The sequence below is a fragment of the Hemiscyllium ocellatum genome, chromosome 23 (genome assembly GCF_020745735.1).
Source record: "Hemiscyllium ocellatum isolate sHemOce1 chromosome 23, sHemOce1.pat.X.cur, whole genome shotgun sequence".
Taxonomy (NCBI): domain Eukaryota; kingdom Metazoa; phylum Chordata; class Chondrichthyes; order Orectolobiformes; family Hemiscylliidae; genus Hemiscyllium; species Hemiscyllium ocellatum.
This window is the reverse complement of record NC_083423.1, coordinates 15,576,303-15,602,785: the sequence shown is the minus strand read 5'-3', so window position 1 is coordinate 15,602,785 and position 26,483 is coordinate 15,576,303. Positions and strand designations below refer to the sequence as shown.

Here is a 26,483-nt window from a genome sequence, read left to right as displayed (position 1 = left end):
ATTGTTTTTTTTTTCCTTTTCTGACTTTGAAGAGAGTAGTTAACATCTTTTTTTTCTGAGAACTTTTCCAGTCATAAATACTGAACTACTCCAGTTACAAAATATTTTAAATATGTAGTGTACTGCGAGTAATTGCTTTAACAAATGAGAAAACCTTGTCACATGCAATAACATGCTATCGTTTTAAAATAACAGTATAGTTCACTAATTGGTTGCACCTCGTTACACCCTTCAAGCAACAATCACTTCATTTGTTGTAACACTCTGCAGTGTCCATGTTTATTAAATTAGCTGAGGGCCAATTGTATGTTGTAATATACAATTTTAACAAGTTATATATCTACAGTTTGTGATTAACAGCAATAGACTGCAAGATAGCAATTTTAAAAAGTGGATCTGATCATGTCAAAAGAACAATACAGATTGAGCTTTTCACCAACCAAATAACCTGCATTGTAATTATCTCAAATTTAAAATAGATACCATACATTTTATGTAAAGAAAAAGTCAATTTCTGAAATTTTTGGCCATGAATTGTTTGATTGATGTACACTTACTCGAGTCAAGTTGACTCGATGGACTCTTTCTCTGCTGTGGACTCTAAATGCGGCCACGTCTGTGGAGATAGAAACTGGGTAAATGGCTAAACCGAGTTAACATGGGCATGGGGGATGGTGAACAAAGGGAATGCTCGGGTGAAGGACGGGACAGGTTAACTGACAGAAGGCTTCACATTTCAAAATCAAAGGGAGTGGTAATCGAAAAAAGACAAAAGATGTGTCCAGATCAAGTGTGAACAGGGCATGAGCAATTATGAGTACAGAATACAGTCAGCAAAATAAAAGTAGGAGTAGGCCTTTCAGACCTCAAGCCTGCTCTGCCATTCCATTTTATCTCAATTGATCATCCCACTCAGTGACCTTGACTGGTATTCTCCCATACCCTTGGATTCCTTCCAGCTCTCAAAACTAATAATTACATCTTTCTTGAAAACAATGTTTTGGCCTCAACCATTTTCTGTGACAAAGGATTCCATGCACTCACCATCCTCTGGATGAAACAAAAAAAAACTCCCCACAATCTTAAATGGTCGACTCAGTTTCCTGTATTCCGAAAACATCAGCAGCAACTTCACTGCATTTGTACTGATTTGTCTTTTTAGTATTTTATCAGTTTAAAATCATGTGAAATAGGAACAGATGCAGCCCATTCAGCTCCTTGAAACAGATTCGCAATTCAATAGGAATGGGTAATCTGCCATTCTTCATGTCCAATTTTCTACTCTTGTGCAGAAACCTAGATTCCCTCACCAAATCAAGCATCTGCACCAAGACTCCCCCATGAGGGAAACACCTCTTCAGCATTCATCCTGTCACTTCCCTTAATAATCTTTTATTTGTAAATCTGTTCACCTCTCATTCTTCTAAACTCCAATGAGTACAGTCCCAATTCTCCAAACAGTTTCGACTTGGCTGAAAAGGTAATCCCTCCATACAAGGAATCATATCTTTGTTGATTTTCTCTGGATTGCCTCCAATAAAATAACATTATTTCTTAAATAAGGGGAACAAAACTGCTTACAGGACTCCAGGTGGCAGTTAGAAGCAATGACGGGTTTACAAGAGCAAGGGGGTGGATGCGTTTTCGGAAGGCAGAGACACTGCAGATACGGTCAGGTAAATGGCTGGCCACTAGGAATGGAAGGAGAGGTGGCCATGGAGTGCAGGAGTTTGTTGTGGTTATGCCAATCTCAAAGAGGTACATGGTTTTGAATAGTGTTTATGAGGGGTTGAGGGGGCTTGCAGGATAGTATAGCATTGATAGCAAAGTTTCTTGTACAGTGACTAGCTTTCCTGCAACAAGGGCTATTCCAGGTTCCAAGCGATTATTAGTTACAGGGGACTATCTAGTGTGGGGCTCAGACAGACTCTTCTGCAGCCATCAGCAAGACATCAGGATGGTGGGTCACCTCCCAGGTGCCAGGGTCAAAAACGTCACGGTGAGTGCAAAAAATTTGTACGGGAAGAGTGACGAGGAGGGGGTGATTGGCACTGGAGGGAGAGAAAGGGATGAGGTTCTGCAGAAAAAAAATATAGTAAACTAGCAGTAAGTCAGAAAAGTAGATCCTAGAGGGTAGTAATATTTGGACAAAACTGGTGCCACATACTCATAGGAGCAGGAATAGAAGGAATTGACTACATGAGTGGCTGAGGGCATCTCTTCAGGTGGTAAAAATAACCTAAAAGGAAGGGATGGCTTCCACCAGAATTGGAAGGGGACAAATATCCTTGCAGGGAAATTTCCTGGTGCTACTCAAGAGCCTTTAAACTAGTAAAAGTGGAGGTAAATTGTTGGGGATGGGGGGAAGGGGATGCAGAGCAACAGTGAGAAAAGAGAAAAGGCTGAGGCTGGAAAAAAAAGGTAAAGGGGAGCAATTCAAAATTTCAAAAGGCAGACAAGAGCTTGGCAGAGAATGAGATAAGACTGAAAAATTAAACTTCATTTATTTCAATGCAAGAGGCCTGATAGGTAAGGTGGATGAGCCCAGGGCATAGTTGGGAACATCAGACTGGGATACCATAGCTAAGATAGAAACACGGCTCAAGGATGGACAGGACTGGCAGCTTAATAATTCAGGATATGGATGGCATAGAAAGGTTGGGGGGGGGGGGGGGGGGGCAAGAGAGGAGGGGCATTGGAGTTGTTGGTTACAGCTAACATTACAACTATACTTCTTGAGAATATTCCTGGGAGATTGTCCAATGAAATTATATGGGTGCACGAGACAAGTAAGGAAGGGGTAAAAAATGAGGTCTGCAGATGCTGGAGATCACAGCTGAAAATGTGTTGCTGGTCAAAGCACAGCAGGCCAGGAAGCATCTCAGGAAGAGGGAATTCGACGTTTCAAGCATAAGCCCTTCATGAGGAATCAGAGAGAGTAGCCAAGCAGGCTAAGATAAAAGGTAGGGAGGAGGGACTTGGGGGAGGGGCGATGGAGGTGGGATAGGTGGAAGGAGGTCAAGGTGAGGGTGATAGGCCGGAGTGGGGTGGGGGCGGAGAGGTCAGGAAGAAGATTGCAGGTTAGGAGGGCGGTGCTGAGTTGAGAGAACCGACTGAGACAAGGTGGGGGGAGGGGAAATGAGGAAACTGGAGAAATCTGAATTCATACCTTGTGGTTGGAGGGTGATGATGAGGCGGAAGATGAGGCGCTCCTCCTCCAGCCGTCGTGTTGTTATGTTCTGCCGGTGGAGGAGTCCAAGGACCTGCATGTCCTCGGTGGAGTGGGAGGGAGAGTTAAAGTGTTGAGCCACGGGGTGGTTGGGTTAGTTGGTCCGGGCGGCCCAGAGGTGTTCTCTGAAGCGTTCCGCAAGTAAGCGGCCTGTCTCCCCAATATAGAGGAGGCCACATCGGGTGCAGCGGATGCAATAGATGATGTGTGTGGAGGTACAGGTGAACTTGTGGCGGATATGGAAGGATCCCTTGGGGCCTTGGAGGGAAGTGAGTGTGGAGGTGTGGGCGCAAGTTTTACATTTCCTGCGGTCGCAGGGGAAAGTGCCGGGGGTGGAGGTTGGGTTGGTGGATAATCACCTTGTTGGGATTGTATGAGAGGCTCCCCAATAGTCAGCAGGAAATTAAGAAGCAAATATGCAGGAAATAGCTGCAAAACACAAAAAAAACAGGATGACAATGGTAGGGGATTTTAACTTACCAAACATACACTGGGATTACGATAGAGATTGGATAGAGAGAAATGTGTTAAGTTTGTCCAAGAAAACTTTCTGATACAATGTGGAGGTGCTGGCTGGAGAACAAGCAATTCTTGACCTTCTGTTGAGTAATAAGGCAGGGTAAGTGATGGAGGTGTCAGTGGGGGAGCACATTGGGGAAAGTGACTATAATTCTATTAGTTTTCAAACAGCATCAGAAAAGGATAGCTATGATCAAAAAGTTAAATTTCTAAACTGGAATAAAGCCAACTTTAATGGTATTAGATTGGAACTTGCAGAAGTTGTTTGAAGGAGGCTATTCACAAGTAAACGGACAGTTGAGAAGCGGGAGGCTTTGAAGAATGAGGTGAGAGTTTAGAAAGTATGTTCCGGTTAGGATTAAAAGCAAGGCTGCTAGGTGTAGGCAAGGGTGGATGACTAGAGAAATGGAGATTTTCATCAAGAAAAGGTAGGAAGCATATATAGTGTGCGGCACGGTGGCACAGTGGTTAGCACTGCTGCCTCACAGCGCCTGAGACCTGGGTTCATTTCCCGACACAGGCGACTGACTGTGTGGAGTTTGCACGTTCTCCCGTGTCTGCGTGGGTTTCCTCCGGGTGCTCCGGTTTCCTCCCACAGTCCAAAAATGTGCAGGTCAGGTGAATTGGCCGTGCTAAATTGCCCGTAGTGTTAGGTAAAGGGTAAATGTAGGGGTATGGGTGGGTTGCGCTTCAGCGGGTCGGTGTGGACTTGTTGGGTCGAAGGGCCTGTTTCCACACTAAGTAATCTAATCTAATCTAATATATCGAATATAGACAGCTGGGATGAAACAAATCCCAAGAAGAGAGTGTAAGGACAGCAGGAGTATACTTAAGTGAATAATCAGGAGGACAAAAGGGGGGGGAAAGAAGATTGCTTTGGCAAACCGAGTCACAAAGAATCCAAGAACATTTTCTAAGCAAATTAAGAACAAAAGAAAGAATAACAAGACAGACAGTAGGGCCCCTTAAAGATCAGGGTAAACTCTATGTGTGGAGCGACACAAGATGGGTGAGGGACCAATCAAATATTTTGCTGTCTCAAAGGAAATGAATACAAAGGAACTTGGAGAAATAAATAGTGACATCTTGAAAAGTGCTCATATTACATAAGAGGTGCTGGAGTTGTAAAATGTACAAAAGTTAGATACATCCCAGCAGCCTGATCAGGTGTTTCCCAGAATTTGGACAAGCCCCTCGCTGAGATATGTGGCTTATCCATAGCCACAGGTGAGGTGCCAAAAGGCTGAGGGAAGCTAATGTGGTGTCATTATGTAACAAAGGCTGTAAAGAAAAGCCAGGGAACTACAGACTGGTGTGATTTACATCAGTGGTGGCTAAGTTGTCTGGAGGGGATTTTGAGGGACAGGATTTACATGCACTTGGAAAGGCAAGGACAAATTAGGTACAGACAGCATGGTTTTGTGCATAGGTAATCATGCTTTACTACCTTGACTGAAGTTTTTTTTTGATGAGATGGCAAAGATACTGAAATCCAGTATCTTTCAAACTCTGCTCCACAAAACAATGGTTCGCCAGAGGAGACACGTGACTTATTGAAAATACAAATCGACTGAATAGACTAATTACACTTATATAAACTATGTAGTTATCATGAAATGACAAAAGGAGGGAATGAGAAAGTTTATAGCCTTAAAATCTTGCCCTTATTACATTTAGACTAAAATGTAATATTGAATTATCGAACACATTTGTTGCACACTAAAAAATACACAAAGTCAGGGAGACTCAGAAAAAGGGAGGAACCCAAGGTATGCAGAAGAATAAAACATCTATGCTCACCAAGTGATAACAGGATACTCTAAGACAATTAAGAACATTTGCCTTAACATCAGTGAATCTGAGTAAACCGGACACCAAGTGATAACATTCACTGCTGTTCCCTTGTGAAATGATTGAATGTTTGATTCTGACCCCAAAATGAAACTTGGTACTGTCAAAAACCTTGTAATTGACGGTCAGGTCTTGTTAATTATAATGGATTCTTGTTACCCCTTGCAAACTCGGCAGAAACAGAGGGAAAACACATATTTGCTGTTACAATCCCTGACTTGAGTTCAAAAGGACACTAGAGGGAGAGAGACCATTTTAGTGCAGAGGCTGCTGAAGCCAGTAGAAAATTAACTCTTAGCGCTTAACTGCTATGGATTGAATTTAATTGTATTTTTGCGATGTCATAATATTAAATAGCCATTACCGGTTATTAAACACAAATTCTGTACAAGGTAATATTGATGAAGATTTAACTTAATTGCTGCTCTTGCAGACCACTCTACAGGCCTTACAGACTGTCCCACTGTCAATTCTAACTAATCAGATCTTATGACTTATTTGAATTTGAATCACAACCCTGAAAAAAAAGGATGTTTTATTTGAAGACGAATGAATCCATTGAAATTCAACCTTAGGTTAACATCTCGGCCTCAGGTACAGAATGATCGAGTGCTTCAAAAGAAGGAGTCTGCTCCTAGCTTAGAAATTAATCTGGGCTTAACATTGAAGAGATTCTGGCACAATGTGTCGGGAAGCCATTTTATGGTCAAAGTTTGCCCTCTTTTCTAAGAAGCCATTTTGGAAAGCAATTGTATCTGATTTGTCAGCTGTGCAAGGTTACCTTATGAACTCTCCAATTAATTCAGATGGATACCTCTTTATGATAGGAGTTTATCTTCTTGCTAGCAGGCACTTAACCTGGCTGGGTATCTTTTTCCCACCTGATGAATGGCTCAGGGCATGTAGGAGTGATTCGTCAAGCATACACAAACCTGTCAATTGACTTCTCTTCCTTATGAATTATTGTCTTTCACTGTTACCTGTCGAATTAAGAACATGCAGTGCTTTTGTAAACTTTTGGATAAAGGAAGCCACTTTGTATCAGTAAATCAGAGTAGCCTGCTAGGGCACTCCTACTCTCCTAGGTTATTAGAACCTAGCTAGTTCAGCTTATTGGTATCAGTGTTATGTTGTAATAGTGATGCAATTGGTAAATAAAGGGGATAACTAAAATTAAACTAAACTGTAATAGGTTTTTATTCCAGATGCCCAAAGAGTATGATCTCCAGGACAAACTGCGAGAGCCTTACAGGTCTGAGTCCACAAGGAATTCCCTGGGCTGTCTCAAAACTGAATTTAACATCAACATAGGAGGTATAGTTAAATTTGCAGATGACACCAAAATAGTTGTTGTCATGGCAAGTGGAGCTTATCTCAATGTACAAAGGGACCTTGATCAAATGGGCTAACAAGCCAAGGACTGGAAGACAAAGTTTAATTTAGATAAATGTGAGGTGCTGCATTTTGGTTTGCAAACCAGGGCAGGACTTAAAAGTTTAATGGTAGAGCTCTGGAGAGTGTTGCTGAACAAAGAGACCTGGGGTGCAGGTGTGTATTTCCTTCAAAGTGGAGTCACAGGTAGACAGAGTGGTGAAAAAGGTGTTTGACACACTTACCTTTATTGGTTAGTGCATGGAGTAGAGGAGTCAGGAGGTCATGTTGCAGCCGTACAGTACATCGCTGAAGCCACTTTTGAAATACTGTACACAATTCTGGTCACCCTTCAATAGGGAGGAAATTGTTCAATTTGAGAGGGTGCAGAAAAGATTTACAACGATGTTGCTGGGACTTGAGGTTTGCATTATAGGGAGAAGCTGAATAGGCTGAGTTTGTTTTCCTAGAGCGTCAGAGACTGAGAGATGACCTTATCGAAGCTTACAAAATTATGGCTAGGGTGAATAGCCAAGATCTTTTTCCTGTGGGGGGGGGGGGGGGGAAAGAGAGGAAGAGTCCAAAATGAGAAGGCATAGGTTTAAAAGTCAGAGGGGAAAGTTTTAAATAAAGGACCCAAGTGGCAACATTTTCATACATAGGGTAGTGTGTGTACGGACAAACTGCCAGAGGAAGTGATGGAGGCAGGTGCAAGTGCAACGTTTAACAAACACCTGAATTGGTACATGAATACGAAGAGTTGAGGGGGATATGGGCCAAATGGTTGTGTACTATTGTGTAAAACAGAATAAAATTGTAACAGTGCTGTACATTTGGATATCTCCAAATTCAAAAAGAACAAGTACAGTGCTCACAGAGTTTGATTGACCATTGTGTCTTCCAATCACAGAAATGGAATACAATTTGGTTCTGGAGCCATCTCAGACCTTAAGCAAATTGGTGGACTCAGAGCTACAAGGATACGACGCCTCATGCTGCACCAAACTCTCAAAAAAAAAACAAAGTTTCCATTTACATCCAACAAAATAAAGCAAAAAATGGCTTGCAAGACCATTTGAACAATACAACTCTAATTCTAGGAAAATCAAACAAATTAAACTCTGGCAAACTTCACAGAACACAAAATTGTTGCTTTCGTTGCTTAAAAAAACGTTCAAAGTCCTGCTGCAAAGGTCACTGACTGAAATGGTCATGTTGCCTGGACTGAGAAAGAACATCTGGGATCTCTTCAGATAAAACACCAGAAGTTGCATTGATGCAATACCATTATGTCAGCAAAAATCCCAATGCACCATACAAAAAAATGTAATAAAAACAAAATAGATGCAAAGCCAAAGAATATTTACTGTCCAAAAATGCAAACAAACACATGCAAGGTTGAACATGCCAGAATGATTTGTTGTTTTCCTAAGAAACAAACATTTTAAAAGAGGTCAAATGCAAACCAACAGACATTCCCAGATGTCATCATGAGCATCAGTAGAAGGCTGATAAAGCTGCAGAGCGATCTGCTCAGTTCCAGGACCAGTTCGACAAGCAAGAGGCTGGGAGAACACAGCAAGCCAAGCAGAATCAGGAGGTGGAGAAATTGATGTTTTGTGTGTAACCATTTTTTTAAGACTGGGGAAAGGTGGCAGTGGTGCTGCAGATAAGGGGGGAGGGTGAGAGTTCAGGGAGCGTTTTGGGTGGGGAGAGGCACGGGTAGTGTGGTAGGTGAACACAGGTAGAGGATACGACCCATCAATGGAAGGGAGGGTCGATCAGAGGAATGGAAGGAAGAGTGGAGGGGCTGGGAAGAGAGTCGGAGATGGGGACGTAATTTGAACTCTGAGAACTCAATGTTGAGCTCTCCGGTCTGTAGGCTGCCCAAGTGGAAGATGGGGTCTTATTCCTCCAATTTGCAGTCTGATTCGCTGTGACAATGGAGGAGGCCAAGGATGGTCACATCAGAAAGGGAGTGGGAAGAGGAATTAAAATGGGCGATGACTGGGGAGGTCAGAGGGGCCACTGCGGGCCCAGCTGAGATAATCAGCAAAACGTGCCCTGTTGGTATTGGACCAAACATAAAAAAGGTTGAAATTGTACAAAATCAAAAAACAACGTTGTCGGAAGTCATATTTGACTAATATTATATAATATAACAATAATAATTTTATCTAGAAATAGATTTCCAATCTAGTCAATTAATAGCTTTCCAAGAAATCATATCATAAAACCATGGATTCTGAATATCACAATTTTGCACCAACTGAAACCGAGCTAATACAACAGAAAAAAAAGTGTTACGGTAATACATTTTCATATGTTTATACAGTTGTAGACTATAATAATCTAAGAAAATCTATCCAAGTACAATGTGTACTTCCTAATTTTATGTTTTTACGTGCAGAATAAAGTGAATACAGATATCTAACTTGACCCTTGATACACAGGAGAAATAGGATAACTCAACTGTGCACAATGTCACTTCGGAGAGGTTCCAAATTGAATTAATTCTTAGAACTGTTCATAGTTATATGGAATATTTACCTACTTGGGCTGATTAATACAATACAGCAACAACCCAAATTGTTGACATCTGACAACTCCTTTCCGGTACATCTTCAGTCTGTTCTGTGACGTGGTGACAGAAAGATGCATTCAAACGTAGCTATTCCGTACAGTGTTCATGAACTTACCAAGTTCCTTTCTAAAGTACTTTTTAAAACAGAGTACACTCTCACATTGTGCTTCCCAGTCAAATCTCAACAAATGCATAACATGATGAAAATAAAGTGTCAATAATGTACTTCAACGAGAAAAAAGACAGCACACTGATTCTTTCAAATTGTGTGGTGCATATGACTGACCAAGACAGCAACTTGACAGTCTCACAGTTGCCTGGCTTCTCATTCAATGGGATGAAGTAGAGTGACATCACATTTAACACAATAATCGTACTATATTGGTCCTCCTGAGCAGGTTTTTTCAATTACACTAGATCGCTCATGCCAAAGTGGGTGAAACTGACAAGATCTGAAGTACAGCAATTTCAGTGGAGTCAGATATTTTAAATGACCAGTTCATTCACGATCCAAAGATAACCACATAATTGGTAAGAGAAGGTGGATGTATTATTTTTTGAGTCAACCTGAATCAGTGTAGTCAATTTCTCACAGTGGCTATCCCTTATAGTAGCTTCAGAACAATTTGAACTGTCGGAGGATGATAAACTCAATCTGCTTGTGAATTCTGACAGGGCGAAGTAGGGATCCAATATTCAGGGAATACAACAATGGTCGCATGCAAAGATTTGGTGGTTGTGATGGAACAGTTAGAATATTAAGAACACTTAACAGCTGAGGATCCTTCTGGAAGAGGGCTAATGTTTCCTGTGAGCACAATGCAACACTAGATATTGAACTCAGCATTCCATTGGTCATTCTATTAGCTGGGAGTTTTATAGATTGTAAGAGTTATAAAGGGAGACCAAAACAGAGACTTAAAATAGCCACAAGAATCACGTGATCCATTCAGTTTTCCGGGCATAAATCTTACGCAAGTTATATCAAACATAGTCTAAGCTAAAACATTTAACCCAAGTGTTATGATCCTCTTGATTAGAGCAGTGAACAGGTCAGATCCTAAAGTGAAAACTACTTCATACCTGAATCTTTGCATTCATAAACATAAAGGTTGATCACAAACATTCACAGAGCTATAGAGGTTATACAATGAGAGAACATTTATTTATTGCACAAGAAAGATAAAGCTATAAAATGAGGACTGTTGGAAAGATCTTAATACAAAACATCAGAACAAAATTTCTACCTCCTTGCCAACACGACCCTTGCAGATACTCAACTACCAGTTGGTTCATCTTTGACAGCAGAGAAAGTTGTTCTCAATAATTCTTTTCCAAACCTTCTTGCAAGAACCTTTCACAGTTCCGGTGCCTAAATTTACTCAGTTCCACTAAGTTGAAGACTTGTATAGGCATTCTCCTGGCTTGGAAGCTGCCAACATTTCTGCTGAATCCCTACCCTCAATCCCATGCCTCCATATTTTGTGTCTCTGTGATTACTATGATATCCCACTCTCATGTTGCTAACCATGCCCTGAGTTCATCTGCCTTCCCCTTAGGCCTCATGCATTGAAATAAATTCAGTTTAGTTTAACTCATACTGTTTTGTTCCTGCTTGCCCTCACTGTTGACTTGCTTCTTTTCCCAACTGTGCCAGTCTTAGAACTCTGCTCACTACCACCCAGAGTCCCAGTCCCCCACCTTATTACTTGAAATCCTTCCAAGCAGCTCAACCAAAACTCCCTGCCAGTGTTTTCGTTCCCTTCCAACTCTGATGCAATGTGTCCTTCCTGAACAGGTCACTTCTATCCCAAAAGAGATTTCCATGATCGCAAAAAGTCAACCCTTATCTCCTGCACCAGCTCCTCAGCCACACAGTAATCTGCTTTATCCTTCTATCCCTTCCCACACTAGCTCATAGCACTCAGAGTAATATGGCTATTACTACCCTCGAGGACCTCCTTTTTAAATTGCTGCCGAACTTTCTATATACCCCCTTTAGAATCTTATCTTTTTCCTTCCTATGTCATTAATTCCAATGTAAACAATGTCCTCTTGCTGGTACTACTCCCTTTTGAGAATATTCTGCACGGAGATATCCTTGATCGTGGCACTAAGGAGACAACACACCAATCTGATTTGCCACTGTTGGCCACAGAAACGTTTATCTGTGTCTCTAACTAGAGAATTCCCCATCACAATCGATCACTTGAAACCATGTTACTCCTTGAAACCCCAACATATTCAGCTTTAATGTAATGAGGACTGTGTGTTGCTGGAAAAGCGCAGCAGGTCAGGCAGCATCCATGGAACAGGAAATTCGACGTTTGGGGCATAAGCCTTTCATCAGGCTTATGCCCGAAACTTCGAATTTCCTGTTCCTTGGATGCTGCCTGACCTGCTGCGCTTTTCCAGCAACACATTTTCAGCTCCGATACTCCAGCATCTGCAGACCTCACTTTTTCCTCATTACATTAAAGCCAGTCTCGATACCAGAAACTTGGCTGTTTGTACTATTTTCCCCCCGAGAGTCCCATCACCCTCTACATTTTCCAAAACAGCAGATTTGTTTGAGAAGGGAATAGCCATAGGAGACTGCTACACTACCTTTTTCCCTCTCCTACTTTTCCTATAGTTAACCCATTTACCTGACTGTATCTGCAGCTTTTCTCCTTTCCTATAACTGCAATCCATCACACCCCCTAGCTCCTCTAAGTTCCTCATTCCCTCTAACTGCTGCTCCAACCAAACCATTTGATCTGATAGGATTCACTCTCCTAAAGGCCATGTTTGCACTTTAACAATCTACAGACCCAGCAAACAGCAGTCTTACTACTCCAAAAATAAAACCCTGCCCCAAGCTAACTTAGTACCTGTGTTTTGTATGTTTTAATTTTAATCAAGAGACAGATCTCAATAAAACATATGACCAAAAATAACCCAGTCTATTCATTATTAAAACAAAGACAACAAAACATGCACTTATCAGCTTCTGTGCTGTGAGCTCTCCCACACTCATTGCTCCAAAAGATGAGCTGTGAATTGCGCTGTTCGTTAGCTTTTCTTAGATATACTTGGATGTCCAGAAATACCTGAACTCAAACACAAAGCCAAGCAGCTGTGCAGATTCACTGCTGTGTCAAACAGCAGTGTAGATTTCTTTCTCTTTCTCTCTCTCATGCAAGAGTTGGAACCTGTACCACAACAGCTGGGTGAGGTGTACATTACATTCTAAAAGCACAGGTCTTCAGTACTCGTGACAGAATGTTGACCAGACCCACAGCCTTTGCAGTATCCAGTGACTTCTTGATATCACATGAAATTAACTAAATTTGTTGAAAACCGGCATCTGTGCGAGTTAAAAATCACAACACCAGGTTATAGTCCAACAGGTTTAATTGGAAGCACACTAGCTTTCAGAGCGACGCTCCTTCATCAAGCTCCTTCATCAATCTATCACCTGATGAAGGAGCGTCGCTCCGAAAGCTAGTGTGCTTCCAATTAAACCTGTTGGACTATAACCTGGTGTTGTGAGATTTTTAACTTTGTACACCCCAGTCCAACACCGGCATCTCCAAATCATGGCATCTGTGATGATCTCGATCTGCTAAGGTTGGATCATCCACTTGACTCTTCTGGTTGAAGATTGTAAAAAGTGAGGTTGAAGCATTTAAAACAAAGAAGTGCTAGGCTCCGTCATCATTGAGGATGGGTTTATTTGTAGACATTGCACCTCAAGTGAATTGTTTAATTATCTCCCACTATTCATGACCAGATGTGGCAGAACTGCAGGGCTTAGATCTGATCCAATGATTGAAGAATTGTTTATTCCTGATATTACTTGCTGCTAATGTTGCTTGGCATGCAAGCTGTCCCATTTTGTTGCTTCACAAGGTAGACACCTCATTTTAATGTATACCTGGCACTGCACTTGACATGCTCTCATGCACTCTTCATTGAACCAGGGTTGGTCTTCTGGCTCAATTATAAATGATAAAGTGGGGCTTGTATCAGGCTACGAGGTTGCAGATTGTTTTAGACTATAATTGGCCTGTAACATCTCAAGGATACTGAATGCAGAGTTGAGAGACCTGTTCAAAACTCAGCCCATTTGGTGAAATGATTGATAATATGGTCTCTGTGAATAATGATCTTCATCCCCATAACGACTGGGCTACAGTCCCTCCTAATAATATATCACAGACAGATGCATTTTTAGCAGGCAGAATCATGAAGTTAAGTTTAAGGATTTTCTTCCCATGATGTTAGTTATCTTAACACTTTCTGTACAGATGCAATCTTGCCACAATGTCTTGCTTAACCAGCTACGTGTGCCAGTGATGATGCCAATCTACGTTTCATAACCAACATTGCAATCCCCAATCCAAATGCCTTCGGCTGCATAAGTGTTTCTTCCAAAGGCAGATGAATATCGCGTAGCACTGGATCATCCAATAGGATTGGGATTACGTGGTAAACAGCTGACGGTTCCTTAGCCATGGTTGATTTGATGCCATAAAACTTACTATGCCCATAGTTCATGTTGAGGACTTCCTGGGCACCTCTGTTTTAACCTTACTTCAGCCTCCAGCCCTTAATAAAATGGAGGATTTTGCAGGCGCATCATGGCAGTGTTTGCCGGCATCAATTCTGATGCTGAGGTCGATGCTACATGATCCATCGGGTTTAGTTCCTTTTTTAGGCTTTGATTCTTTCAGAGTGCAGTTAAACTAAAGCACTGTTGTGTGTCTCAACACATTAGGCTCAACCACCTAAGATCCTCACTAAGGATATTCACAAACCAAATGGGTCTCATGACCAAAGATTGCTTCTAATTCCAGATCTCCAATTCAGACTCTACAATCTGTCGAGATGGGACTCAAATTCACGTCCTTTAAGCATTTCCTGGGTTTCTCAATTACCAGAACAGCATTAACACCATCACCATCCATGATGTTATTTTAAGAAAAACAACTAACTTCATTGGAAGGAACAAAACTCACCTGTTTTTATTCTTTTTTTTCTCAATGAAAATCAAATTCAAAAACTGATTATCACATGTTATCACAGAAGGAAAACAAAACCAGCTACTCAAAATACCCTTCCCAAGGTCCTCATCCATTTGATTTAAACCATTTTGAAAAACTCCATATGTTGGAAATAAAACATCACCTTCAAATCACAAGCCCAAAAAGACATCAATTTCAGCAAATACAAAATACAAGCCAGCTATTAGTTCAAAAAGAATGCTCCAATGGCAGTAGAGAAAAGATTGGAACTACAAATATAGAACTGAACCCAGGAGAGAAGCTTCACTCACTGTCTCTCAAGAAAAGTATAGTGTGAAAGTACTAATTGTACAGCAGTGAACTTTAAAGATAACTAACATGCACGACTGCTGATGGCCAAAAATAATAATTGGGGCAGCACTACTGTCTCTCAGCACCAGGGACCCGGGTTCAATTCCAGCCATGGGCAACAGTCTGTGTGGGCTTCCTCCAGCTGCTCTGGTTTCCTCCCACAATCCAAACATGTGCAGGTTAGGTGAAATGGCTGTGCTAAATTGCCCACAGTGTTCAGGGATGTGTAGGTTAGGTGCATTAGGCAGGGGAAATAGAGGACAATAGGGTAGGGGAGTGGGTCTGGGTGGGTTACTCAGAGGGTCAGTGTGGACTTGTTGGGCCAAAGGGCTGGTTTCCACATTGTAGAATTCTATATAAAATTAACCAATCATGAACTCAGATGAAGATTGAACTTCAGCCCCACAAAGGACTGTGCCATAGTCATTCCTAATAATACATCATTAACAGATGCATTCAGCAGGCAGATTCGTGAGGATAAGGTTAAGTACTTTTTTTTCCTCGCATTATTTATCTTAAAACCTGCTACACAGACCCAATCTCGCCAATGTCCACTATGCTTAACCAGTTAGATGTGCCAGTAATGATGCCATGCTACACTTGGTGACCAAAACTGCAGTCCCCAACCCACTCTCGATTTTGTTCTTTTATCTTCTTTTTGGACTGGATATCAACTTGATGTTGACATGTCTGATGTTACTACTTCATTATTTTTCCTTGGCATTTGCAGATTAAAAAAAAAATTACTCTTCCTTTAACTCAAGCAAATCTTGCAATCGGTTACTTGTTGACAACAATTATATTGTTAACGTCATGATAAACTATTGGAAGGTGTTGCTTCCAGCTAAAAAGAAGTTGAATCTTTGTTGCAAACAATCGAGAGAGGTTGGAGAAAAGTGGCACCAATTCACGAGTCTCAGCTCAAGTTAAAATGTCTTCCTCATGCACTGAGTGGAAACAGGAAACCATTTCATGTATTCCTTTCCCCATTGACACGATTTACTCAAAGTGCAAAGTGGGACTTTCCTACAAACAGCTGAAGAGGATATACGGCTATAGGGAGATCACCTTTTCTTTCCTCAACAAGCAAAACTTCAACTGCAGTCATCATGAATTTGCAAAAGAGATCAAGGACTCACCAGCAGTGCTTACTGAATTGTTGTACTGAGAGTTATCCATAAATTTCCGGGAAGTAGATCCCAAGTTAACATCAATAATAGGAACAGAAGATGCATCTTTGCCAAGTAAGCTGTACAAAAACAAACACATCCTTGTCAATATTTGGCCACAAATGGTCACACCTTAGTATCAAATCAACAAAATGTCAAACGCAAGAAAATTTTGGAAGCTCAGATAAATAAGATAATCGTGGTAATAGTCAACAGGTTAGGCAGTATTTCTGGAGGGCTAATAAAGTGTTAACATTTCTACTCACCGTTCTATCAACAGGATATATTTGAAATACCAAGGGAAGTCTGTTCTAACTTCGACAAACTACAGACTTCAACAGTACAGTTATTACATGAAAAGCACCAATGCTTTGTCTGTTTGTCTCTTTAACCGTAAAATCAAAATCATCAGTATAGAGTCAACATCAAGTTCATCTGGTCACTATGGCTGTGGCTGACAGGACAACATTACAGCCTTAAGAAGTCACAATCAAAATGCAGGGACATAATCCTTGATCCAAAATTCTGAAATCCGAAAAGCTCTGAAATCTGAATTTTTTTCAGAGTGTGGAGTGCCATTTTGGCGTGCAAACAAGTGACTCAATTCCACACCCACTCGAACCACATCACTCAGATGTGACATGGCGACATGGTCCAGCATTGGCAGAAGTCAATTGCGTCTCAGTGCCTATATTATTCACACGTGCCTGTCATTAGGATTTTTAAAAAACTTCAGTGTGAAAGCGTCATTTATTCCGAAATCCGTAAAACGACTGGCCCAAAGGATTTCAGAAAAAAGGATTGTGTACCTGTACTGTGTGACGCAGGTCAATATCATTCAGGTTTTCACAGCAAATCCATGCAGGAGTGGATTTATGTTTAGTGTGCCAAATTAGCTGTACAAGAAAATTGAGGATTCACACAACTTTAAAATTGAAAAGCATACACAGAATAGAAATGTGATAAATATTACAAAGGCAGAAAATACTGCTCCATGGAACAAGGAAGTAGGGTGTGCAACTAATTGGTAAAGTCAGAGGGGAATGATTTAAAAAGGGAGCTAAGGAGCAACATCTCATAGAATGAGCTGCCAGAGGAAGTGGTGGAGGCTGATAAAATTGCAACATTTAAAAGGCATCTCAATGGTTACATGAATAGAAAGGGTTTAGAGGGATATGGGCCACATGTTGCCAAATGGGAGTAGCTTTATTGTGGTACCTGGTAGGCATGGACAAGTTGAACCAAAAAGGTCTGTGTCCGCGCTATACAGCTCTAGGATGCCATTACAGGCCATGAAGGCCAAATGGTCCCCTGTTGTGTTGTACCTATTCAATCATGCTAATCCAGTGATTCAACAATTCTAATCTGATCATTTATCACAACAAAAATACATACTGAAGTGTGACAATCTCAAATCATTAGTAGGCCCGAAATTAAACATATTTGGAATTTTACAGCAAAAGATACGAGGCTAAAACTGAAAGCAAAAATGATTTCCTGTCTGTTCACAACTATCACTGGACACAGGACCCTGTTACTACATGGTTTCCATAAATATGCACTAGTACTATGGTATAAACTTGATAAATAGAACATGGAACAGTACAGCACAGTACAGGGTTAAGCAAGTTTTGAGAAGATTTGTGGCTCAGGTTGACATTCTGGATTAAGTTTGTTTGCTGAGCTGGAAGGTTCATTTTCAGACATGTTGTATATTAGTATGGTGATGAAAATGTCTGATAACGAACCTTGCAGCTCAGTGAGCAAACTTGCATCCCACTGTACAGGCCCTTCAGCCCTCGATGTCGTACTGACCTTTTATCCTACTCTAAGATCAGACTGACCTACTACACCTCATTGTACTATTGTCCATGTGCCTACCCCAGCAGTAGCTTACATGTCCTTAATGTATCTGATTCCACCACTGCTGGTAGTGCATTCCACGCATCCACCAATCTGTGTAAAAGATCCTATCTCTGACATCTCGCCTAAACCTTCCCCCAATCACCTTGAAATGGTGCCCCCCCCACCCCTTGCGATTGACCTTTCTGCCATGAGAAAAAGTCTCTGGCTATTCACCTTATCTATGCCTCTCATCATCTTGTACACTGCTGTCAAGTAACCTCCCATCCTTCTTCACTCCAATGTGAAAAGCCCTGGCTCCCTCAAGTTTTATTCATAAGACAAGCCCTCCATTCCAAGTAGTATCCTGGTAAATGCCTCCTGCACACCCTCTCTAAAGTTTCCACATTCTTCCAAAGAATGACGTGACTAAATCCAAACACAACATTCCAAGTGTGGTCCATCCAGGGCTCCATTGAGCTGCAGCATAACCCTATGGGTCTTCAATGCAATCCTCCTGTGCTAATGAAAACCAACACAGCTCACGCTTTCTTAACAACTCTATCAACTTGGGTGGCAACTTGAGGGATCTATGGACATGGATCCCAAGATCTCTGTTCCTCCACACTGCCCAGAATCCTGCCTTTAACCCTGTACTCTTCATTCAAATTCCACCTTTCAAAAAGTGAATCACTTCACACTTTCCCAGGTTGAACTCCATCTGCCATTTATCAGCCCAGTTGTGCATTCTGTCAACAATATCTCTTATCCACCACTCCACCAACTTTCCTGTCATCAACAAACTTACTTATCCACCCTTCCACTTCCTCATCCAAGTCATTTATAAAAATCACAAATAGCAGAGGAGCCATAACCCATCCCTGCGGAACACCACTGGTCACCAAGTTCCAGACTGAATTCCTGCCATCTACCAGCACCCTCTGTTTTCTATGGGCCAGCCAATTCTGTATCCAAACAGCCAGATTTTTTAAAACTTAAAAGTACATAGTCCTATATCAAAACCACATCAACATATTACCTAATGCTTGCAGCTTGTTTGCTCATAAAGCACTCAAATTATTTTCAGTTGACCACTGGCCTTCATGAACTGGTGTTCAACTTCAATTTTTTTTAAAACAAAAGACGTACTGGAAATGGCTACATACACAAAATGTCGAGCAATCTTTCAATCCCACCAAGTGGAAAAGTGAGACAAGATACTGACCAGCTTAGTGGGAGGAAAAGTGAGAAAATGCAACTGTGAGCAAACAAGAACTGATCTCGCTTCATTGAATCAAATTTATGCTCAAATCCCCGAAATTTTCATTTGTGTTCTAAGGTTTGATTTTAGATTTGCTTCTTTTGAAAATAAACACTTGTAACTTTGTAGCAAGCATCACTAAGAAAACAGAACGTCCAGATTGACTTGTGTTGATTTTGTTCGGGACTTAGTTCACGTGGCCACCCAGAAAAAGATCTTCAAATTAACGTTTGATAACTTGATAATGTAAAAGAACAAAGCATGCAGTCTTGGTGACAGGAGCCAAAATAATTCCTTGCAACAGCTGACTGATTTTGCCAAGGACATATATGCTCAAGATCGAAAATTGGACCATCCAACATCTTCTGTAATCTCAGCGGTCAGAAACCTGCATGCAGAGAGAGATTTGCAGCCACCTCTGCTCACTCTCATTATTGATTTTGAATCACAGAGAGACAGAATTCTGCTCCCACATCCAAGAACTGAAACACACAGTTCAAAGATTCTAAAGCTGACAAAATGCGTCAGGTATTCATGTTACACACACACACAGTCATAGAACAGAGAAATGTACAGCACAAAAACAGATCCTTCAAACCAACTCATCCATGCTGACCAGATATCCGAACTTAATGTAGTCCCATTTGCCAGCACTTGACCCATATCCCTCTAAACATTTCCTATACATATACACATCCAAATGCTTTTTAAAAACTCTAACTGTACCAGCCTCCATCATTTGGTCTGGCAGCTCATTCCATACACGCAACACCCTCTGAAAACGTTGCCCCTTAAGTCCCTTTTATATCTTTCCCCTCTCACTCTAAACCTATGCCCCCTAGTTCTGGACTCCCCCAACCAAGGGAAAAGACCTTATCCATTTATGATATCCATGCCCCTCATGATTTTATATACTTCTACAAGGTCACCCCTCAGATGTGCCTCTCTCGATAGGTCAAATCCTCCAAACTTGGCAGCATCCTTGCAAATCTTTTCTGAACCCTTTCAAGTTTCACAACATTCTTCTGTTCGGAAGGAGATCAGAATAGCACAAAATATTCCAAAAGTGGCCTAACCAATGTCCTGTACAGCTATAAAGTGACCTCTCAACTCCGATCCTCAATACTCTGGCCAACAAAGGAAAGCATACCAAACACCTTCTTCACTATCCTATCTACCAGCAACTTTGCTTTCAAGGAACTATGAACCTGTCTTCCAAGGTCTCTTTGTTCAGCAACATTCCCCAGACCTTACCATTAAGTGTTCCTTCAACATCCTGCAAGATAGTGTTGTTGACTCTCTTATTCAGGATGTCACCACAGAACTCTTAGATTTGCAATCGGCTACAGTCACGATAATCACACCAAAACACTTCATGCACGTGAATATTTTCATTGCAACTCAGCTTTTCACCCATCTGCTTGAGTTATTACAAAGAATGTCGAGTGAAGTTATTTTAGACTGAAACTTCATATTTTCCAGAAATGCCAGGATTTGAAATCAGATTTTAAACTTAACTTACAAAACTGCCACGACCATTAGGGAAATTTAAGGGAGCACAGATTTTCAAAGTATTCATCAGGCCTACTCGAGCATTCTTTTTGATAGGCCTTCGAAACAGAACTGGCAAATTTCAGAAGGGAAGTCATTTTTCTTTCTCCATTCAGGAAGTAGTGTATTTGACAGTTATGGGGAACTTTAAAGAAATAGTAGATAAGCAGTATAATTGACAGATTTCCATGCAAGTAAAAAGAGGCAAATCACATAGGGATTTTAAGCGGCGCACATTGCTGCGGTTCTGATGAAGAGTCACCAGATTTACAAAGCTAACTCTGCTTTCTCCACACAAATGATGGCACATCTGCTGAGTTGCATCAACAAGTTTTGTTTTTGTTGGAGCAATCCACTGTGCCTGTAATGATTGAAAGTACTCTTCTTCAGGCAACTGAGCCATAAATATCCAACAACATAACACTTCAGTATGAGAGAAATCAAAGTACCCTGAATGAGATATCGACTCGTGTGCTTTCATGACAGTTATTAATATCACCATATCCATGAGATACATCAGGATTTATCCTGCTTTATGATTTCATCTTTACATTAAATCTTTGAGAGTTATTGTTTTAAATATAATTTAAGTGCAAAGACAGCTTTTGTTGCTCAAAGATGTTCAAAGATGAATTGTCCATTATTGATATCAGAAATTCTCAGGTTTGGTTGAACCTTTGTTTCCAACTGTCACTGCTTCCATCACCACTTTTGTAAATTCATCGTTGGCTAACGCTGAAAATTCTAGGCATGACATTCATCATGCCTTTAGCAAAGTAATGTTCCATGTAATCAGCACAATGTGGTAACTGAAGACTAAGCATGCAGGTAACTTGTCTTTTTGTCTTCTCGATGTTTGAGAGAAGACCCATTCTCTCAAATGCTTCCACGAATGTTTCAAATGTTGAATTTGGGCACCAACACAAGTGTCATCTGCTCAACAGCGGGGAAGAGTGGGGAAGATCAGGAGAGAAAAGAGAACCTGTTTGTTTCATTTCTTTCATGTAGTAAGCATCTGTTCTGCTTTTCAGATAAGAGAAATGAGATCACATATGCAAGAAAGGATCAATTAAAGAAAAGTACATCGCAGCAGCAACCTCCACCATACAGTCTTTAATTGACCTTCAAAAGATTATCATCTCTGTCAACTGGAAGGTACAAATTGTTCTGCTCCTAGCTGATCGTACTATTGGACAAGTCAGATCTCACTGTCAAAGTTGGACTGTTTAGTCTTTTTAAGTTAGCTCGTTAACATGGTAAGTGAGTTATAAAACATTCATGAAGGTGGCAGATTTTTTTAAAAAGCAGAACACGTGTTTATGACACAAAAGGGAACAAAACCAACAAGTGCACTCTTTTCAAGATTGACATTATCCTCAAGAAAAGAGGCAAGACCTTGTGTGCTAGTGCAGAGAGATACCTCTTCTATCCACCACAGGATGGACCATTGCAAAAATCCTCCTTTCTCGTCCTCTCCAGTGACTGACGGGCTCCTCCCGGTATCAAAATTCAGACTGCGTCCATCAAAAGGCAGCCCGTTCATCTTTGAAGTTTTGATTCAGTGACAGTAACAACAAGAAACAGAACTAGTTTCTGATCAGGATGATTCTGTTTCATGGGGAGCCTGCAGCTAATGTATTGTTTAGTTTACTCACCTCGTTGAAAAAGAACATGGGTTTGGAAGTGTCGCAGAGCTGGTCCTTTTGCACAGTTACTGTGCACTGGAGTGTTGTTCAGAGAGGGGGGTCATTGGCCAGGCTCCAACTAGGCTGGGTTTGAAAGGTTTATTGGGGCCCTTTTGATTTCCCCCCCAACAGATAATACCTCCGGCCGAACACTTTGATGTCTTAAAGCAAACTGGTATAATGAAAGGGCGTAGTCAGCTCTCCAGCTGCGCAGGTCAGTTCAGTTCAGGGGTTAGTTTAGTCAGGAGTAAAAAGTGAGGTCTGCAGATGCTGGAGATCAGAGCTGAAAATGTGTTGCTGGTTAAAGCACATCAGGTTAGGCAGCATCCAAGGAACAGGAAATTTGAAGTTTCGGGCCAGAGCCCTTCATCAGGAATGAGGAGAGGGTGCCAGGCAGGCTAAGATAAAAGGTAGGGAGGAGGGACTTGGGGGAGGGGCGATGGAGATGTGATAGGTGGAAGGAGGTCAAGGTGAGGGTGATAGGCCGGAGTGGGGTGGGGGTGGAGAGGTCAGGAAGAGGATTGCAGGTTAGGAGGGCGGTGCTGACTTCAAGGGAATCGACTGAGACAAGGTGGGGGGAGGGGAAATGAGGAAACTGGAGAAATCCGAGTTCATCCCTTGTGGCTGGAGGGTTCCCAGGCGGAAGATGAGGCGCTCTTCCTCCAACCGTCGTGTTATGATGTTCTGGTGATGGAGGAGTCCAAGGACCTGCATGTCTTCGGTGGAGTGTCAGGGAGAGTTCAAGTGTTGAGCCACGGGGTGATTGGGTGGGTTGGTCCGGGCGGCCCAGAGGTGTTCCCTGAAGCGTTCCGCAAGTAGGCGGCCTGTCTCCCCAATATAGAGGAGGCCACATCGGGTGCAGCGGATGCAATAGATGAGGTGAGTCGAGGTGCAGGTGAATTTGTGGCGGATATGGAAGGATCCCTTGGGGCCTTGGAGAGAAGTAAGGGAGGAGGTGTGGGCGCAAGTTTTGCATTTCTTGCGGTTGCAGGGGAAGGTGCCGGTAGTGGAGGTTGGGTTGGTGGGGCGAGTGGACCTGACGAGGGAGTCACGAAGGGAGTGGTCTTTGCGGAACGCTGATAGGGGAGGGGAGGGAAATATATCCCTGGTGGTGGGGTCCGTTTGGAGTTGGCGGAAATGACGGCGGATGATGCGCTGTATACGGAGGTTGGTGGGGTGGTAGGTGAGAACCAGTGGGGTTCTGTCTTGGTGGCGGTTGGAGGAGCGGGGCTCAAGGGTGGAGGAGCGGGAAGTGGAGGAGATGCGGTGGAGGGCATTGTCGATCACGTCTGGGGGGAATCTGTAGTCCTTGAAGAAGGAGGCCATCTGGGGTGTACGGTATTGGAACTGGTCCTCCTGAGAGCAGATGCGGCGGAGACGAAGGAATTGGGAATATGGGATGGAGTTTTTACAGGGGGCAGGGTGGGAGGAGGTGTAGTCCAGGTAGCTGTGGGAGTCAGTCGGTTTATAGTAGATGTCTGTGTTGAGTCGGTCGCCCGAGATAGAAATGGAAAGGTCTAGGAAGGGGAGGGAGGAGTCTGAGACAGTCCAGGTGAATTTCAGGTCGGGATGGAAGGTGTTGGTAAAGTTGATGAACTGTTCAACCTCCTGGTGAGAGCACGAGGCAGCGCCGATACAGTCATCGATGTAGCGGAGGAAAAGGTGGGGGGTGGTGCCAGTGTAGTTACGGAAGATGGACTGTTCCACATATCCTACAAAGAGACAGGCATAGCTGGGGCCCATGTGGGTGCCCATGGCAACTCCTTTAGTTTGGAGGAAGTGGGAGGATTGGAAAGAGAAGTTATTCAGGGTGAGGACCAGTTCAGTCAGTCGAAGGAGGGTGTCAGTGGAAGGGTACTGGTTGGTGCGGCGGGAAAGGAAGAAGCGGAGGGCTTTGAGTCCTCTTTAACACACCCCATCCACCTGGACACCCCGTGCTGGCCTCTTACCCGCCCTCCCCCCACCTTGTCTCAGTCGATTCCCTTGAAGTCAGCACCGCCGTCCTAAACTGCAATCCTCTTCCTGACCTCTTCGCCCCCACCCCACTCTGGCCTATCACCCTCACCTTGACCTCCTTCCACCTATCACATCTCCATCGCCCCTCCCCCAAGTCCCTCCTCCCTACCTTTTATCTTAGCCTGCCTGGCACCCTCACCCTGAAGAAGGGCTCTGGCCCGAAACGTCGAATTTCCTGTTCCTTGGATGCTGCCTCACCTGCTGTGCTTTCACCATCAACACATTTTCAGCTTAGTTTAGTCAGGGTCACAGTTGAAACTGGAAGTTGTCTCCCTCCTTCTGACCCTCGGACTTCACTTCCTATAAGCTTTTTATGTCAATTTGACTCCGTGTTAAGGGAAGAGTGCAGGATTTTCCAACAACATCATCAAGTTGGGATAGTCTGTTGGGTTTTTGGATAGGAAAACTTATTCAGGTATTCTATTTTCAGTTCATTGTGTTTCATTCTGTAATTTTGTAAATGCATTCTGTTTGTTGAAAACTTGGCAGTCAGACCACCTGATTCACTCTTTGCGGGATTTGTTTATACTTAGAAATTGGGATTCGAATTGTTTGGACTCCAACAGCGAGCAGTAGATGTTCGTTCTTTTTATTTCAGGTTTGATTTGGTCGGGTAGCCAGTGCTTGGAATAGCAATGGCTCGTTCAGTCACCAAGAGTTTTCTGGAGGTGGAAGAAGTGACCTTGGAAGTTTTACAACAAGTAGGTAAGGCCAAACTACAGGAATGAGTAAACAAGATGGAGTTGAAGCTACCTACGATCGTTAGGAAAGATGAGATGATTACAGCAAGAGCTCAGCATTTAAATCTGCTGGAAACACCATCAGGATCTGTAGAGATGGCAAAACTTCAATTGCAAATGAAGCAGCTTGAGTTAGAGGTGAGAGAGAAGGAAAGGGCAGCAAAAATGAAACAGCTTGAGTTATAATTTCAAGCAGATGAGAAAGAAAATGAACTAAGGGCTTTAGCAGAAGAGAAAGAAGAGAGTTTGAACTTCAGAAAAATGACGCTTAAAAAGGATGGAGATGAAGGTTGAATGTAGGCTAAGTGTGGAAGAGCACAGATTTAAAACAGCAAGGTTAGCAGCTGAAGCTGCTGATGGTTATGAATTGGTCCATAAAACACTGTTTGGCTTCCAGAATTAACTTCAGTCCATGACAGATAAAAACTGGGGCAAAAAGAGAAAACCTCACATGAAAAGGGAAAGGTAGATCTCATAAGGATAATTTACCACAGGGTAAAAACACGTGAAGGGACAAAGAAAGTAAAAAAGCTCCAGTGTTTTCATTGCGATAAAGGTAGAAGAAATCAGTGTTGGTGGGCTTGGAAAAAGCCAGATGTAGGAAAACAGGATAAGCCTGGGATTTTTATTGGAATGGTAAAAGAAAGTACAAAGGAAGCTATAAAGCTGCATCAGAGTGTACAAGATGAGCAGAGGTTGGTTAAGGAGTCAGTGCCAGATTTGCTTACAAAACATACCTGCAAAGGTAGAGTTTATTCACATAGGCCAGGAGTAGTAGGTAGAGGGGTAACAACATTAAGGGACACAGGATCCATTCAGTCTGTGATGCTGAAGGATACAGAGGTACATAATCCTGAGGGACTATTGCCAGAAAAGGTACTGGTAATGGGAAATCACAGTGAGACAAAAAGCACTCAATTAAAGTGAGGCTAGAGAGTCCAGAAAAGAGCAGAGAATTTTGCAGGAATACAATTTGTCTTTGCGAATGATATAGCTGATTTACAAGTAGCCTACAGTGGTTGAAACGCCAGTGGAAACGCAGGTAACTGAAGCAATGCAGGACTCTAATTCTAGAATCTTTCCTGATTATGTGGTAATGAGGTCACAAAGTCACCAGTTGAAACAGTCACCAGATCAAAGGGTCTAGCTAAGGAAGCTGAAGCAGCATTCGCAGAGATGATGTTCGATCAGATAGTTGAGACAAAACAGGAGGCAAATGGTGGTCATAAAAATATTTTTAGCTCAGCTAAACTAATTGAGTTACAGCAGAAAGATGAAAATTTAAAGCAGTTGTATCAAAAGGCA

The 26,483-nt window shown here is 42.2% G+C and overlaps 1 protein-coding gene across 1 annotated transcript in view; it reads right to left on the bottom strand.

Annotated features, from left to right (window-relative positions):
* exoc4 (exocyst complex component 4) overlaps positions 1-26,483 on the bottom strand; it is a 582,261-nt gene that overhangs the window by 503,576 nt on the left and 52,202 nt on the right. Inside the window, exon 4 of the mRNA XM_060842705.1 lies at positions 16,054-16,163. Within this exon, the coding sequence (XP_060698688.1) occupies positions 16,054-16,163 (110 nt within the window). The remainder of the gene's footprint in view (positions 1-16,053; positions 16,164-26,483) is intronic.